Source organism: Microcaecilia unicolor, chromosome 1, assembly GCF_901765095.1.
Source record: "Microcaecilia unicolor chromosome 1, aMicUni1.1, whole genome shotgun sequence".
In the NCBI taxonomy this organism is placed as follows: domain Eukaryota; kingdom Metazoa; phylum Chordata; class Amphibia; order Gymnophiona; family Siphonopidae; genus Microcaecilia; species Microcaecilia unicolor.
This window is the reverse complement of record NC_044031.1, coordinates 534,739,012-534,756,803: the sequence shown is the minus strand read 5'-3', so window position 1 is coordinate 534,756,803 and position 17,792 is coordinate 534,739,012. Positions and strand designations below refer to the sequence as shown.

The 17,792-nt window shown below is 41.6% G+C and overlaps 1 protein-coding gene across 1 annotated transcript in view; it reads left to right on the top strand.

Annotated features, from left to right (window-relative positions):
* The window catches only part of NBN (nibrin), a 136,527-nt gene that overhangs the window by 81,771 nt on the left and 36,964 nt on the right, over nucleotides 1–17,792 (top strand). Inside the window, 1 exon segment of the mRNA XM_030216354.1 lies at nucleotides 8,126–8,270. Within this exon segment, the coding sequence (XP_030072214.1) occupies nucleotides 8,126–8,270 (145 nt within the window).

Here is a 17,792-nt window from a genome sequence, read left to right as displayed (position 1 = left end):
TGGATCAAGGGCTTCCTAACCACAAGAACATATCAAGTAAAATCAAATTCAAACATATCATCACCGTGGAAAGCAGACTGTGGAGTACCGCAAGGATCGCCGCTATCACTGATCCTATTCAACTTAATGATGACCCCACTTGCCAAGTTGTTATCCAACCATGGCCTTAACCCTTTCATATATGCAGATGATGTCACAATATACCTTCCTTACAAAACCAAACTGACAGAAATCACCAGTGAAATCAAGCTCGGCCTGAACGTCATGGATTTATGGGCGAATGCATTTCAACTAAAACTCAATAAAGAAAAAAATCATTGTCTCATCCTCTCATCCCAACACAGCGTGCACATCCCCACAAGTATCAACACCCCAGATCACACCCTTCCTATCTCAGACAGCTTGAAAATCCTTGGCGTTACAATGGACCGTAACCTAACACTAGAGAGCCAAGTGGCATTCACAACAAAGAAAATGTTCCACTCAAAGTGGAAACTCAAACGCGTGAAGTAATTCTTCCCGAGAGAAACATTTCATAACCTGATACAATCAGTGGTACTAAGCCACTTAGATTTCTGCAATGGAATTTATGCGGGATGTAAAGAACAAACCTTAAAGAAACTTCAGACCGCTCAAAACACGGCAGCTAGTCTTATATTTGGTAAAACACAATCTGAAAATGCAAAACCCCTCCGCGAAAAACTACACTGGCTCCCAATCAACGCATCGCCTTCAAAATCTGCACCATGGTTCACAAAATCATCTACGGAAGCCCCGAGTTACATGACAGACTTGATTGACTTACCAATTAGAAATACATCCGAATCAACACGATCTTATCTAAATCTGCACTACCCAAGCTGCAAAGGACTTAAATACAAAACAACTTATGCATCCAGTTTTTTCTACATAAGCATACAACTGTGGAACGCATTACCAAAAGCCTTGAAAATGACATACGGCCACCTAAACTTCCAGAAATCGCTAAAAACCAACTTGTTTAAAAAGCATACCCTACCATCCAACTTAAATGCCTAATCTCTGCAACACAACCAAATTAAAGCACGTAATGGACATAACACAACTGTTCCGTTCTCCGATTCCCTAATGTGGTTGTGCCACATGAACTTGATCTTACCACAATATCACCCTGTATTTGTTCACACCGGAGCCTGCAAAGGCCTCTCCGGTACTATGTAAGCCACATTGAGCCTACAAATAGGTGGGGAAATGTGGGATACAAATGTCATAAATAAATAGAGGCACGGCATGTCCCGGGTGGCATTTTGATTGTGGTCCAGTGACGGTCCCAGTGATTCCTAGCAGTAGAGAGGTTTCTGGGTTCCTTCTGGGGTTTGAAATGAGGGGAAGGGTACGTGAAGGAGTGATTAGTATTACGGCAGGTGTCTCTACTGATGTTGCAGTTAAGCCATCTTATGGTAGGTGGCACTAACCTTCAGTGTCAGAGGGGCGAGGCTCAGGTCAGGGTTTGAGTAGATAGTAAAGGCCCCAAGGGAAGATGTCTCCAGAAATTAGGCCCCGAGTACAGAGGTCTCCTGGAGGAGGACCTGGAGTGAAGGAATCCTATTCCCATGGTATTGGCTGGGCTGCAGAACCTGTGGGGGATTAAGAGTGGCTCTGTTTCCAAGGTTTGCACCTGGGGGTAAAGAGTAACCACACAGGGGTTACAAGAGAAGGGATAAAAGACTACAGAGAAGAGTGCATTTTCTTATTTATGGGGCTCAGACCTGAGTATCCTAACTAGAGGCCTGGATTTATGCATAAGTGACTTGAACTATACTGTAGAAGCCTGACAAAATAGGACTGCTGAAGAGAGGAGAAACCATTGTTATTGTACTTGTTGCCATTCTAAGCTCTGAGTCTGTGACAGAAACAGACTGCTGTTTTGTTTGTCTGTTCAGCAATAAAGTTTTCTTTTGATTTACGCTGCACCCTGACTCTGTGCCAGGCTGATACAGTATACTTTGAAGAAAGGCAGAAGAGGAGAGATGTGATAGATATGTTTAAATACCTCTGTGGCATAAATGCACGAGTTGAAAAGAAGCTCTGGAAAGAGGGGGCATAGGATGAATGTGAAAGGAGACAGACTCAGAAGTTGCCTGAGGATATATGCTGCTAGTCTAGGTGTGGAGTTAGTGGATAATCGGTCACCATATGTATTAAGGGCTTGGGGGAACAGCCAGTCTGTTCCTGAAGTAGAGGTAGTCTCAAGTTACATATAGCCTTTCTGGGAGTAAGTATCAGCCTTGAGTTACCTGGGAAACATTGGTGTTCAAAATTCCACAATCCACCCACCTCTACTGAATGATTCACTTTGCCCACTTAACTTATTGGCAAGACAAAGTTCAATTGGTTAGAACGGGGCAAAATTTGAGGTAATCCAGGTATGGTTAGAATTCAGATTGTTTTAGCTAAACTTACTCTTAGAAGTCTGGCTGCAGAAATAAAAATCCTAAAGTTAAAGCCAGGTGGTATATCAAATTTTAATAATGATATACAAAGCAAAATTATCCATCAGTGCACTTAACCAGGTAGGTGCTACTGAATAACCAGTTAGTCAGCTGGATAACTTTAGCACTCACTGCCCTGGCTGAATATTTTTATTTATTTATTTATTGCACTTGTATCCCACATTTTCCCACCTATTTGCAGGCTCAATGTGGCTTACAGAGATCTGTTATGGCATCGCCGTAACAGAGAAGGAATACACTTGGTGTTACAAAGGGATAAAGAAGACAAGAGGATCAGGTTATGCAGTTATACAGTGAGACATTCTGAATAAAGGAGTGTAAGGGTTGTGTTCTAGTCATTATGCGTTTTTGTGGTAGGCTTTGTTAAAGAGAGAGGTTTTCAAAGCTTTGCGGAATCTATTTAATTCGTTAATCGTTTTCAAGTGAGTTGGTAATGCGTTCCACATCTTCGTGCTCATGTAGGAGAAGCTGGACGTATGTGTTAGTTTGTATTTGACCCCTTTACAGCTGGGAAAGTGTAGGTTGAGAAAGGTGCAGGAGGATCGTTTGGCATTTCTAGGTGGGAGGTCCACCAGATCTAGCATGTAGGTTGGGGCGGCTCCATAAATGATTTTATGAACAATTGTGCATATTTTGAACGTTGTACGTTCTTCCAGTGGAAGCCAGTGTAGGTTCTTTCTTAGGGGTTTTGCACTTTCATATTTTGTTTTTCCGAATATGAGTCTGGCTGCAGTGTTCTGGGCTCTCTGGAGTTTCTTGATGGTCTGTTCTTTACAGCCAGCGTAGAGTGAGTTGCAATATTCCAGGTGGCTTAGTACCAGGGATTGTATCAGGTTTCGGAAGATGGCCCTTGGGAAGAAGGGTTTTACTCTTTTGAGTTTCCACATGGAGTGGAACATCTTCTTTGTTGTGTTCTTCTCGTGGGTTTCGAGTGTGAGATTTCGGTCAATGGTGACTCCCAGAATTTTCAAATAGTTTGAGATGGGGAGGGAGAAGTTAGGGGTGGTTATGGTGGTGAATTTATTTGTGTTATTTTGTGATGTGAGTGTAAGACATTGTGTTTTTTCTGCATTGAGTTTTAGCTGGAATGCATCCGCCCAGGAGTGCATGATTTGGAAGCTTTGGTTGATTTCGTTGGTAATTTCTTTTAGGTCTTGTTTGAATGGGATGTAGATCGTGACATCATCTGCATATGAGATTCGTGCAAGATTGAGTATTTCTTTAGGTGGTTAGTGAGTTGTTTCGTCACTGCACCTTCCATAAGTTTGGTTATTAATGGGATAGATGCTACTGGACGATAGTTGGTTAGGTCATTTGTACTTTTCTTCGTGTCTTTAGGTAGTGGAGTAAGTAAGATATTTCCTTTATCCTTTTGGAAAAGACCACGTTGTAGCATGTAATTCAAGTGACTCGTGAAGTCTGTTATAAATTGTTGAGGGGCGCTTCTTATCAGGTTACTAGGACAGATGTCTGGTTTGCAGTGTGATTTGGCGTATCTTCTGAGTAATTGGGAGACATTTTCGATCGATAGCGTGTCAAAGTTGGTCCATGATCGGTCTGCTGGGTATTCGCCATGTATTGGGTCTAGACATTCTAGGAGATTTGCATAATCGATTGTGTTATTGGGTATAGTAATTCGTAGTTTTATGATTTTCTCGTTGAAGTAGCAGGCCAGGTTGTTTGCTGATGGGGTATCTGTGTTGTTGGAGGTAACTGGTGTGGTATTTAGTAGATAGTTTACGAGTTGGAAGAATTTATGTGTATCCTTGTAGCCTGGACCGATTTTAGCTTTATAATATGATCTTTTGGTCTGTCTGATAGTGTATTTGTATTTTCTATGTAGTTGCTTTCAGGCGTTGAGTGTAGGGTCGTCTTTTTTTCTTGTTCCATGCACGTTCAAGTCTTCTGACTTGTGTCTTTAGCTCTTTTAGTTCTTCAGTAAACCATGGTATTGATTGCTTTCTATGTGAGGTTCTGGTTTGGAGTGGTGCTATATTGTCTAGTGTGATTCTGCATCTGTTGTCCCAATCATGGAGAAATTGGGTTGAGTCTGTTGTTGTTGTCCATTCGTTATCATAGACTTGTTGCCAGAATAGTAGTGGGTCTATTCTGCTTCTTGTGGTGTAGGTGGTTTGTTTTTGTTTATGTTGTGAAACTTTTGGTTGCCAGTGAAGAGAGAGGTTCGCTTTGTAATGATCAGACAATGGTATGCTTGTCCATTTTATATCTTTTACTGTGATGCTTAGATCATGTGTGAATTTGTATGTGATTAAGTCTAGTGTGTGTCCTTTGATATGGGTGGGGTTTGCGTTTGGCCATTGGAGTTCCCATAGTTGAAGGAAGTCTTTGCATTCACACACGCTTGTTAGGTTAGCATCTTCAAGGTGTAGGTTGATGTCACCTGCAATGAGGAGGTTTTGGGAGGAAACGCAGGTGTTTGATATGAAATCCATGAGGTGTGTTTGACAGTCTTGTCAATTGCCTATAGAACAGGATAAGGTTAAGGTGGTCTTGTAGAGTTGGATGGTTGATTCTGACTGAAGCAATTTCGAGTAGGGGAAGTATAGATTCGGCGGCTGTTGTGACTGTGAGTTGGGATCTGTAGATTATAGCTATGCCACCACCTCTTTTTCCATTCCTTATCCAGTGGGAGATCTTGTATCCTGATACACAATATCAACCGACACACCTTTATCCATGTAATGTGCTGTTTCTGTAATATTCATTTTCTAGCTGTAACTGTAATGAAAAAAAAACCAGTATTTGGGGCTGATTTTGAAAGTACATGAATGTTTGGTTGGTTCCCCCCCCCCCCCCCCCCCCCCCCACACCCAATTTTGAGACATCCATCTGCCCAAAATGTCCAAATTACGATTTTGTAAAGGCAAAATTTGGACGTCCTACACTGCAGTTTGTCCAAATAGCAAGGGGGTATGTTTTGGGCATGTCTCGGGCAGGACTAGGGAGGGCCCAAAATCAGGATGTCCAAAAGCAGTAATCAAACAGGAAGAAATGTCCAAGTCTAAAAAGGATGTTTTTATTAAGACATGTTTCAGTCACGTCCAGGGTTCAAAAAGGTGCTCTGATTGTGCAGCTGACCACTGGAGGGATTAAGGCATGACGCCTCATGAATCCCCCAGTGATTGCTGTCCTTCCTGTCCCCTGAAAGTGATACCAGAATGGAATACAAAGGTCTATGACAGCATTAGATATTAAGGGCATTCTGAGCAAAGCAGATCTGAGGAGTAGCATACTGGTCAGTGCAGAGGACTGTAAACCAGGGGACCCAAGTTCAATTCCCACTTCAGCTGTCTTTCTTTTCCTTTATGTTCATTTAAAAAGTTGCTGTACTTCTAATTCTGACTTGGAGGTCTAAGCGGTTTACAATCTAAAAACAATATACAAATATAGGAAAAGAAATGCCATTTGTTAAAAGGACAGTAGGACTTCAATCACACAAGAACACATACAGTCTGACCAATAGGTCAATTCTACTGCTCCAACAAAGTAATCAGACGTCCCATCCAACACATCGCCACACGGGTCCACTGAGTAAAGAGGCAACGAGGGCCAGGAAAAAATGCCATCACAGTGGGACATTAAAAGCCAGTCTAAAATATGTTTTTATGTTTCAACGGTTTTTATTAATGACATTCTCAAACAAAAATTCTCATCCACATTTTGAATATACAATATCACAAACATGTGTAGGTGAGCAATCAAAACAGTGTGTTTCACACAATAACATTGCAACAATGAACTATCCCATTTAAAGTCACATAAATTGTCTATCACCTGTTCTTCTCTGTGGGTATATTTTCAACCTGTCATCAATTTTTATATATAAATCACTTTTCCCCCCTCCCTTTATTGATCTTTTTTTTTAGTTTAAAACAATTTTTATTGATGACATTTCCAAACATACAAATCCAACATTGTAAATAATATGAACAAATTTTGTTTGATTTAGACCAACATCGTCATCACTTTTCCAAACTTTTGTATGTAATCTGATAATAAAGTTATCAAAAACAGCATCCATTAGTTCCCAACGCAATATAACATCCTATCACATCCCTTAACAAATCTACAGAACATTAGATGGTGAATCTCATCATGAATTAAGATGCCCCCCTCCCCTCCTCGTTCATTATCCCGTTCAACTTATTGTATTTCTTCCCTCCCCCCCCCTTCCCCCCTTGAAGCATCAATTCCTTAGTCACAGGGATGTAAGGCCACCTTTTTATGTTACAGAGTTTGTCATGTAGGAATGCGAGGGTCCCCCAACCTGTTAATAATATTGCTACGGGCGCGGGGCGCAAGGGCCTGTATATAATTTTTCCAAGTAAGATATAATTCTTTTTGTCTTTTGAATCGCAAAGCGACAGCTCAGACCTCCATCAACAATAAGGCATGAAATCTATTACGCCATTGCCAGTATGTCAGAGGCTCCTGTGTAACCCAATAAAATATGTTTTTAAAAGAGTTCTAAACTTGGCAAAAGACAGTTCAGAGTGAATTTTAGGTGTAAGATCATTCCATAGTTTTGGTGATAGAAAAAAAAAAATGCAGAATTTTGAGTAGATTTATAGAGGGCAAACTTGGGATTAGGCAGAGCAAGACAGTTCGAAATTAAATTGTGAGCCCTCCAGAAACAAACACGTGCCCACTGTACCTAAATATTTATGACACCTGCATGCCTGAAGGCTATTGAGCTGATATACAGTCAGGTGCAATAGGTTTTTCTCTGTAGGGGTATTTGAACCTGGGTGCCCTGTTTTACAGTCCACGTCACTGACTACTAGGTTGCCCTTCTGCTCTGCATGGATGTCTGGGTGGCTATTTTTGTTAAAATGCTGCCAGACAGACATCCTTGTCCCTGGATTTTGGCATTCATTATTTGGAGAGTTCAGTTTGTAAAATGGATGTTCGTTTTGGACGTTCTCTCGTATTTTTGAACAGCAAACTTAACATAGTAACATAGTAAACATAGTAAATGATGACGGATAAAGACCTGTACGGTCCATCCAGTCTGCCCAACAAGTTAAACTCATTTTACATGGTATGTGATACTTTATATGTATACCTTAGTTTAATTTGTCCTTGCCTTTCTCAGGGCTCAGATCGTAGAAGTCCGCCCAGTACTGTTCTTGTACTAAGTTGTGAAGCTAGCATCGAAGCCCCTTAAAATTTACACTCCAGCCCATCCCTATCTATTCAGTCACGATCAGGGCATAGACTGTAGAAGTCTGCCCAGCTCCCGTTTTGTTTCCAATTACTGGTGTCGCCACCCAATCTCCGCTAAGATTCCACAGAACCATTCCTTCTAAACAATTCCACGGAACCATTCCTTCTAAACCATTCCTTCCTCCAACATATTTCCTGTTTGAAAATGGCTGTGAGATGGAGGTTTGTTTGGACATTATGAGCAGGATGTCCCAATTCTGATGTAGTTGTCATTTTGAAAATGCCCCTGCACAGATTCTTTTTAAGTGAATAAAAATGAATTACTGTTCTGCATCTAATTTGGTCATGTAATCACTTACTTAATGGTTATTTGTATTTTTGAATGTGGTAGATAGTTTGGCACATCCCTTTGTTTTGATGCATGCCATACTTTTCTAATATTTCAGAGTCCTCTGCAATTTCAAGACCAGTCATAACTGGACCAACGCTTTCTGAGAGCATAGCTGTAGATGAGACCATAATGCCAGGAGCCTCTCAGAATATCACAGCATATGTGGCTGATACAGAATCTCTGGAGCAGCCTGAAACATGGTAAGGTATAAACCAATGGAAACCCTCATTGGCTTCTCATTTTTTAAAATTCATCAGTGGTATGCTACAAAGTTAGGTTGAAATCATATAATATTATGATTAAAGTATCACTCTTCTCAAAAGTGTTCCCAACCCTCTTTTATTCTTACCAAACCCACTGAAAGTTAGTGAGAATTATATACATAAGGGGTTGAGAATAGAGCTGTTTCAAATCTCGTGTTTTACTTTTCGGGCAGATACGAATAATAGGCATTGAACTTTAACATAATAAAAGAAGCAACGTGAAAATAGAGATGAAGTGTGTATTTCATTAGGATTTAGAATATTAGAGCCCAGGATTATTCGTATTTGAATTTAAATCACTGTTTGGCCGAATGCAAACAATGTATTTGGAGCCAAATCGAATACGAATATTCGGTACTCAGTCTCATTTCGCCAACTTCTTTAACTTCTTTAATTGAAATAGTGCTCAGGTACATTTATATTCTGCTTAGCCAGAAAACCCAGCCCAAATCGGATCTAAGTTTCTATGATGCAGAAGAACTTCTTTTCCCATAGAAATGCATTGGGCCAATTTTTGAGGGGGAGCTTATTTCTCTGGAACTCCCAGTACAATGCAAACTGTGTTCAAACTGAAAGTCTCATTTCACCAGTTTTACCCTCATCAAATTTGATCTTGTTCCATTACAGTTTTGGAAAATGATTTTGATCCCAGACAAGACATTTTCCAAACCTGTAATGGACTTGGTGGAAAGAGGACAGTCAATGGGACACTGTGTTGGGTAAAAATTGTATCGCAATGATAAGAGGGAATCAAATTGGAGGGAGGATTGCACAATATGTTAAAGAGAGAATTGAGTCAAATAAAATAAACATTCCACATGAAACAGCAGCATTGAATCATTATGGATAGAAATTACATGTATGAAGGGAAGGAGTATTCTTGTAGGGCTGTACTACCATCCTCCAGGACAGAATGAACAGACAGATGAAGAAATGTTTACAGAGGTTAGGAAAGCTGGCAAATTGGGCAAAGCTATAATAATGGGTGATTTCAGTTACCCCAATATTGATTGGATAAACACTACATTAGGGAATGCCAGGAAGATAAAATTTCTAGATGTAATAAACGACTGCTTCTTGGAGCAATTGGTCCAGGAACCGACAAGAGGGGGAGCCATTTTTGATCTGGTCCTTGGTGGTGTGCAGGGCATACTCGAGAGGTGGCAGTGTTGGGTTCCCAAGGAAACAGTGATCAAGGAAACAGTGATCATAACTTGATCAAGTTTAAGCTACTATCTGGGATAAATCCGCAAATGAAATGTATTTTTTTTTTGTTACATTTGTACCCCGCGCTTTTCCCACTCATGGCAGGCTCAATGCGGCTTTTTTCTCTGAAGTCCACCAGATGTGCATTCATATCTCAAGGGGGGTGTGTGCCAGGGGTGTGTTCAGGGTGGAACTTGGGCGTTCCTAAGATTTAGACGTCTTTCAGCCATAATGAAACAAAACAAAAACGCCCAGGACTAAAACGTTTTGAGCTAGACCTGTTTTTAAAATGAATAAGGCACAAAACGTTGCCTAAATAACTAGATGACCACTGGAGGGAATCAGGAATGACCACCCCTTATTCCCCCAGTGATCACTAACCCCCTCCCACCCCAAAAAAATGTGATGAAAAACATTACTTGCCACCCTCAGATGTTATACTCAGGTCCATCAGAATAGCTTGCTTAGGGTTACCATATGGCTCCAGAAAAAGGAGGACGGATTGAGCCAGCCGGGTTTTACTTCCATTGCTTTCCATTGAAAGCAATGGAAGTAAAACCCGGCTGGCGCAATTGCTTTCCATTGAAAGCAATGGAAGTAAAACCTGGCTGGCTCAATCCGTCCTCCTTTTTCTGGAGCCATATGGTAACCCTAAGCTTGCTGGTCCCTGGAGTAGTCTAGTCGTGGGTTCAGTGCACTGCAGACAGGTGGACCCAGGCCCATAACTCTCCCTACCTGTTCCACTTATGAAGGAAACTGTGAGCCCTCCAAAATTCACCACAAACCCAATGTACCCACATATAGGTGCCCCCTTCACCCATAAGGTCTATAGTAGTGGTGTACAGTTAGGGGTAGTGGATTTTGGGAGGCTTAGCAGACAAGGAAAGGCAGCAATGGTGAGATGTGTACTGGGAGCATTTTTCAAAGTCCACTGCAGTGCCCCCTAGGGTGCCCTATTGCTTTCCTGGGATGGCACTTTTACATTATGCTACCTGATGCCAAGCTTTCTAGTTTTTATAACATTACAATTACTACTACTTAACACTTCTAAAGCACTACTAGGGTTACGCAGCGCTGTACAACTGAAGTTTTTTCCTCAGTGCATGTAAATGATTTTATCCCTGTGTGGATTCTCTGATGGCATGTGAGGCTTTCTTTCTAACCAAAGCTTTTATCACACTCAGAACATGTAAATGGTTTCACTCTATTGTGGATTTTCTTGTGTATTGGGAGGTCTGCCTTCTGCCTAAAGCCTTTAAAACACTCAGGGCATGTATATTGTTTCACTGCATCATGGATTCTCTGGTGGACTGGTCTAGCAATGAACCATAGAATCCATTCAGAAGTTAAAACAGTTGCATATAGAAAGTGTGGTAAAAGCGTCATTGAGGACAGCCTCACAGTCCACCAGAGAATCCATGTTGCAGTGAAACAATATACATGCCCAGAGTGTGGTAAAGGCTTTAGGCAGAAAGCAGACCTCACAATACACAAGAAAATCCACAATAGAGTGAAACTGCTCTCGTATAAGATAAGGCTAAAGAGGTTGGGGCTCATCAGCTTAGAAAAGAGATGGATGAGGGGAGATATGAATGGTGTACAAAGAGTATAAGTAAATCGATTTTTTACTCATCTAAAAGCACAAAGACTAGGGAAGTTACATGGAAATAATAAAAAAAAAATAGGAGAAAATATTTTTTCACTCAATGAATAGTTAAGCTCAGGAACTCTTTGCCGTAGGATGTAGTAACAGCATTTAGTGTATCTAGGTTTAAAAAAGGTTTGGACAAGCTCCTGGAGGAAAAGGCCATAGACTGCTGTTAAGATAGACATAGGGAAGCAACTGCTTACCCTGAGATTTGTAGCATGGAATGTTGCCACAATTTGGGTTTCTGCCAGGTATTTGTGACCTGGCTTGGCCACTGTTAGAAACAGAATACTGGGCTAGATGGATCATTGGTCTGACCCAGTTTGGCTACTCTTATGTTCTTTTGAACATAACAGCTGCATAAAAAGATTCTTGATAGACCTATAGTACAACATTGCCTTACCAATGATCATCAGTTTGACTTTAAACACTGATTCAGTCTCCTAGCAGATGCCCAGAAGAGTTTCTTAGAGATTAAGAACAATTGGGTTAAACAAGTTATATTAAACATTTTCAGACTTCATAAGACATGTACAAGGGAAATTAATGAAGAGCTATGCATTAGAGAATGACACGGGGACAGAGTTTGTCACCGTCCCTGCTCCTTCCCCATGGGCTCTGTCCTCATCTGCAGAAGCCTCGAACAATTATGATTTTATATTTAAATCTTTTTAAATATAAAAAGGAACAATATGCTGTGCAACTGTTGGGTATAAATTACAAATAGAAAACAATAATAACAATGAGCAGCTACAATAAACCCTCCTACCACCACCACCCTCTACCCTTCCAACCCCAACAATAGCTGATTTCTACTACCCCAAGGAATGCTAATCCACCCTGTTAAAATGTCCAGGGGTACAAAATACAAGCCGTTCTGTATGCCCTAGAGAGGAGAAATATGCCCTTTGATGCACTGTCTAGCTCTCCTGTCTTCCTTCAATAGAAGATGTCTTCTTAGAAGATGTGCTAGTAGCAGAATGTACAGCATCCCCCATGTAAATTTTGCTAGTTGTGGCCAGCATGTTTGCTTGTTTTTCCAAAACATCAAAATATCATTGTCTGCATCACTCAAACATAAATAACAGCCCAGTTCATTAACAGGCTTCAAAGTAGAGAATGACATAGGGAAAAAGGTTTGTCCCCACAGCCCAGTTCATTAACAGGCTTCAAAGTAGAGAATGACATAGGGAAAAGGTTTGTCCCTGTCCTTGTGGGCTCTGGCCCCATCCCCGCCCCGTCCCCGCGGTTACTTCGGGTCCCCGTGTCATTGTTTAATGCATTGATAGCTGAGGTTTCACTGTACAGTCAAATAAAAATTTTCTCCTCCCTTGTTTCACTTTATAAAGATTTAGATACATCAGATTGTTTGACCCAGAAAAGAGATATTTTTCATATGAGAATACAAAGCCAGAATCATTTCTATATCTTGCTTAAATAACAAAGCCAAAAATGGTTGAACGAGATATATAGTAAATATTTAGTTAGCAGAACATCAGATTTTTTTTTTTACTGTTTAAAGTTATTTTTCTAACTTCTATAAAGGAGCATGACAATTGTATAAGGTTTGATTCAGATTCATATGTTGTCTTCCCACATGCATCTCCTGTACAGAAAGTAGGAAGTCCTTGCAAAATAAATTGGCCTATTTGTTTCATTTTGTGGTTTTTTTAGGATGTGGCTAGTCTTTATGCTTGAGACATATATGGGGCTAGTGAAGTTTGAATTGGGTCATTTGATGTCATTTTAAGCCTTGACCAAACTACTATCAAACCAAAACCTCAACCCATATATATACGCAGACGACGTAACGATTTACATTCCATTTAAACAAGATCTAAAGGAGATTTCCGACGACATCAACGACATGAAGTCTTCATATCATGCATTCATGGGCGGATGCATTTCAGCTGAAACTTAATGCTGAAAAAACCCAATGCCTAGTACTCACCTCTCAACATAATAAGAACAAATTTACCGCCATTAACACACCAAATCTGAACCTTCCAATTTCGGATACCCTAAAAATTCTTGGAAAGAACCACACGAAAAACACAACCAAGAAGATGTTCCACTCAATGTGGAATTTAAAAAGAGTAAGACCTTTCTTCCCAAGAACTGTTTTCCGTAACCTGGTACAATCAATGGTGCTCAGTCATCTAGACTACTGCAACGCACTCTACGCCGGCTGTAAAGAGCAAATAATCAAGAAACTTCAAACAGCCCAGAATACCGCAGCCAGACTCATATTCGGTAAGACAAAATATGAAAGTGCTAAGCCCCTACGAGAAAAACTACACTGGCTCCCACTTAAAGAACGCATCACGTTCAAAATATGCTCCCTAGTTCACAAAATCATACACAGAGATGTACCAGCCTACATGTCAGACCTGATAGACCTACCACCCAGGAATGTCAAAAGATCATCCCGCACATTCCTGAATCTACATTTCCCTAACTGCAAAGGTCTAAAATACAAACTAATGCACGCGTCTAACTTTACTTACTTGAGCACACAGCTATGGAATGCACTGCCGCGCAACATAAAAACGATTTATGAACTAATGAGCTTCCGCAAGCTACTGAAGACCCATCTCTTTAACCAGGCATACCACAAAGATCAACCAATGTGAATACACATAACTCCTCCACACTTATTCAGAACTGTCTTATAATAGTTGCTTGTTATACTACTATCATGTTTTATCAGTATCATGTTACCCAAGATCCTTCTGTATCACTAAATGTCTATTTTCTAATTTATGTCCACCATTCATGATGTATTGTAAGCCATATTGAGCCTGCAAAGAGGTGGGAAAATGTGGGATACAAATGCAATAAATAAATAAATAGAAGTTTTTAATCTTGGGGCAGTAAAAGCATATCATTGAATTTGTAGAAATCCACACTGTAGATAGAGAGAGATATGTTCAAAGGGGTTTAACTGGGCAGGAGAGGCTCTTGCCCAGTTAATCCTGCTGTACTGGTTAGCCGTTGATATTTAGTGACACTTGACCAGGTAGGGCTGCTTAATATTGCTTCTAACCCACCATTCCCTAACCAGCTAGTTTAGGAGCAGTATGTGAGCAGAGTTTAGCAGAGCTGCTACTTAGCCAGTTAGTGGTAATATTCAGAAGAATGGTGACAGCGATTTAAAGGATTTTGGTACAGTCGGCTAGAAAATTGCAGCTTGATAAGACCTATTGCAGTTCGACCCCTGAGGCAGGCGCAGCTGGGTACCGAAACACGTTCCGTGTCGGGTCCTTTTCCATTAAAGATTGTACCATTGCTCCAGTTCTTAAGGCCCTTTTGTGCTTTTTTTGTGCTACTTGACTTTGTGTACTTTTGGACCCTCTCTTTGCTCTTAGGCCCAAATCACGTCATACCAGTGGGTTCTGGATATTCTTATAGGTTACAAGTTGGAGTTCTCTCACCTGGTGGCTCCTCTCTTCTTGCACTATTCTTGTCAAAAGGGAAACAAGGTGGTTGAGGTTCAGGCCTCTGTAGATTCCTTGATGGCACTCTGGGCCATTGTTTTAGTTCCTCAGGCCGAACAGGGACAAGCAGATACTCCATCTACTTCATTGTCCCAAAGAAGTCTTAGATCTCAAAGGTCTAAATTGCTGGATCCAAGTGTTCTGCTTTTGCATGGAGACATGAGCAGTCAGAGCCTCAGTTCAAGTGGGAGAATTTCTCACCCCCTTATACCCATATGACTTCCGCATCAGAGGTTCTACATTTGCGGTGCTGGGCCGTCACTTCCAGTTCAGGGCTTTGCTCTTTTGTCTCGCCACAGCTCAAAGAATGTTTACCAAGATTATGGTGATGAGAGAGGCCGAGGAATCAAAGTTCACCCATATCTCGATGACTTGCTCGTTCATATGTTATGCAAGCGGGGGGTACAAATGTAACAAAAAAAAATCCTATTCGGTTAGTGTGGTGGTGACAAAGTTGTCCGTCTCCTGCAGTCAGATTGGGTGGTCAGTTTTGAGAAGAGCAGACTACATTGCAGACGCTGGTGTATCTTGGCATTCTATTCGATACAGCACAGGAATGAATCTTCCTTACGGGAGTTCATGAGGTCGAAGCTGGTTCAAAAGATTAGTCTTCTTCTCAGTCAAGGCAGGCCCAGGGTCTGGAGTCAATTACTGCAGCAATGGAAGTGATTGCATGGGTAAGGTCTCATATGCGGCCAATACAAGAATCTCTTCTCAGCCGCTTTGTCTTCCTTGGTTGCTCCAGATGTAGTGGTGGTTGTCACCAGGGATTTGGCCATCAGGGTTCTATTTCTGATAACACAATGGAATGTGCTGATAACTGACACCAGCAAGTCGAGTTGGGGAGCTCATTACAAGTTCCATCTGATACAGGGCATCTAGATAGAATAGGAATCTCAGTGGTCGATAAATCTCTTGGATCTCAGGGCAGCACAGAATGTTTTATGTGACTTTGCTCCCTTTGTGGCAGGGCCCAGTCAGTTTTCTCCAACAATGCAACAGTGGTGGCCTATATCAACAAGCAAGGCGGAGCCTGCAGCTCTCCGTTGACAGTCTGAGATGGCCTTCCTCATGAGTTCGGTGAAGAAAAATCGTCTCTGCTTGTTGGCAGCTCATGTTTGTGGGTCCTTGAATGTGGAGACGGTATTTCTCTGCAGGCACTCCTTGGACCCAGGAACATGGGAACTATGCAGCCGATTATGGACTGATGGGGTTGTACGCATCTGGACTTGATGGTGACAAAACAAAATGCCCCAAGTTCTTCAGCCATTGGAAAGAACCAGGCTTAATGGGTATCAATGCCCTACTGCAACCCTGGTCAGAGACACATCTACTGTATCTCTTCCCTCTTTGCCCCATGGTAGGCCACGTGTTGAAAAGGAGCACATTGCACTGGGGTTGAATAATTCTCATAGCCCCAGATTGGCCATGGAGGCCATGGTACACGGACCTGATTTAACTGCTGAACGGGGCTCCTCTCCATCTTCTGCAGGTACATGGCCTTCTGAAGCAAGATCTAGTGCTCATGGAGGATCCCTGCCCCTCTGGTCTTATGGCTTGGCCATTGAAAGGGCTCGGTTAAGACAAAAAGGTTATTCTGATTCGGTCATTGTTTTCTTGCTTCATGCTTGGAAATGCTCTACATCTGTGGCAAATGTGAGGGTGTGGAGGACATTTGCGTGCTGGTGTTCTGATCATGGAAATTCTCCCTTTGCTGCTCAGATCGCGCACATGCTAGCGTTTCTCCAGTCAGGTGTTTAGAAAGTATTGGTGTGGGATTTTCTAAAAGTTCAGGTTGCAACTTTGGTCTGTTTCAGGGGCCAATTACAGAAGACATATCTTTCGGCTCACCTGGATATCTTTCAATTCTTGTAGGGAGTGGACTGCTTTTGCCTTCCATTTTGTGCGCCATGTCCAGGATGGAACCTTAATTTTGTTCTTCAGTCTCTTCAGAAGCCTCCTTTTGAGCCATTCCAGAAGGCCTTCTTGAAAAATCTTAGGCTAAAGACAGTGTTCTTGGTGGTTGTTTCATCAGTACGTAAGGTTTCAGTGCTTCAGGCTCTCTGTTGTTGGGATCCCTTTCTTCGCTTTTCGGAGACAGGGACTCCCTGCATATGATTCCTTCCTTTCTTCCAAAGATGATATCAGCATTTCATCTCATCCAATCTATGGAGCTTCCATCCTTTCATAGAGAGGATGAAGAGTCTCTGTATTCTTCCTTGAAGCTTCTCGATGTGCATAGAGTCCTCATTAGATATTTGGAAGTCATGAATGAGTTTTCGCAAATCAGGACAGACTGTTGTTTTTGGTAGATAGATACTTAGCCTTATGGCTTCCAAGCCCACAATTGCTAAATGGCTGAAAGAGACTATTGCATCAGCTTATTTGCTTGCGGGGAAGCAGGCTCCTCAGGTGTTGCAGGCCCATTCTATAAGGTGTACAGCAGCATCCTGGGTGGAGACTACCTTACTGTTTCTAGCAGATGCATACCTTTGCCAAGCAGTACAAGGTAGATGTGGTGCTCTTGGAAGCTATTTTTAAGGGTTTTGGTCATCAGGGTGGTGGCTCCAGGATCCCACCTACATGAAGGTTTGCTTTTGAACATCCAACAGGTTCTGGAATAGTGGGAAGCTACATAATGGAAGGAGAAACTAGGTCTTACCTTCTAATTTTCTTTCTGTTAGTCCTTCTCACTATTCCAGAGGCCCACCCAAGGTTTCTGAGATGTTTAGTTGGTATGAAGTAATGGGTCAAATAACTACGGTCACCTTGCATGGTGCTCTCTGCATATCTCTTGTTCTCTACTAGTTGTCCAGAGATGAGTGAGATCCACACGTTTGCTCATCTGGTTAGTGTTTGGTTAGTGAGTTGTTTAAGGTTGTTGTGTTTATTCTGGGTTTCCCCTTACTACTTGTCTGTAAATACTGAGGAGCTGGACTGGATGCCTAGAGAGAGATGTCTCAGCTCAGTTTTCTGTTCTCTTATCTCCACCTGCTGGTTGATGGACGCAACTATCCCAGAGTTTCTGGAATAGTGGGAAGGTCTAATAGAAAATGATCAGGTAAGACCTAATTTCTCCTTTCTCTCTCTTAACCAGTTATATTGGTA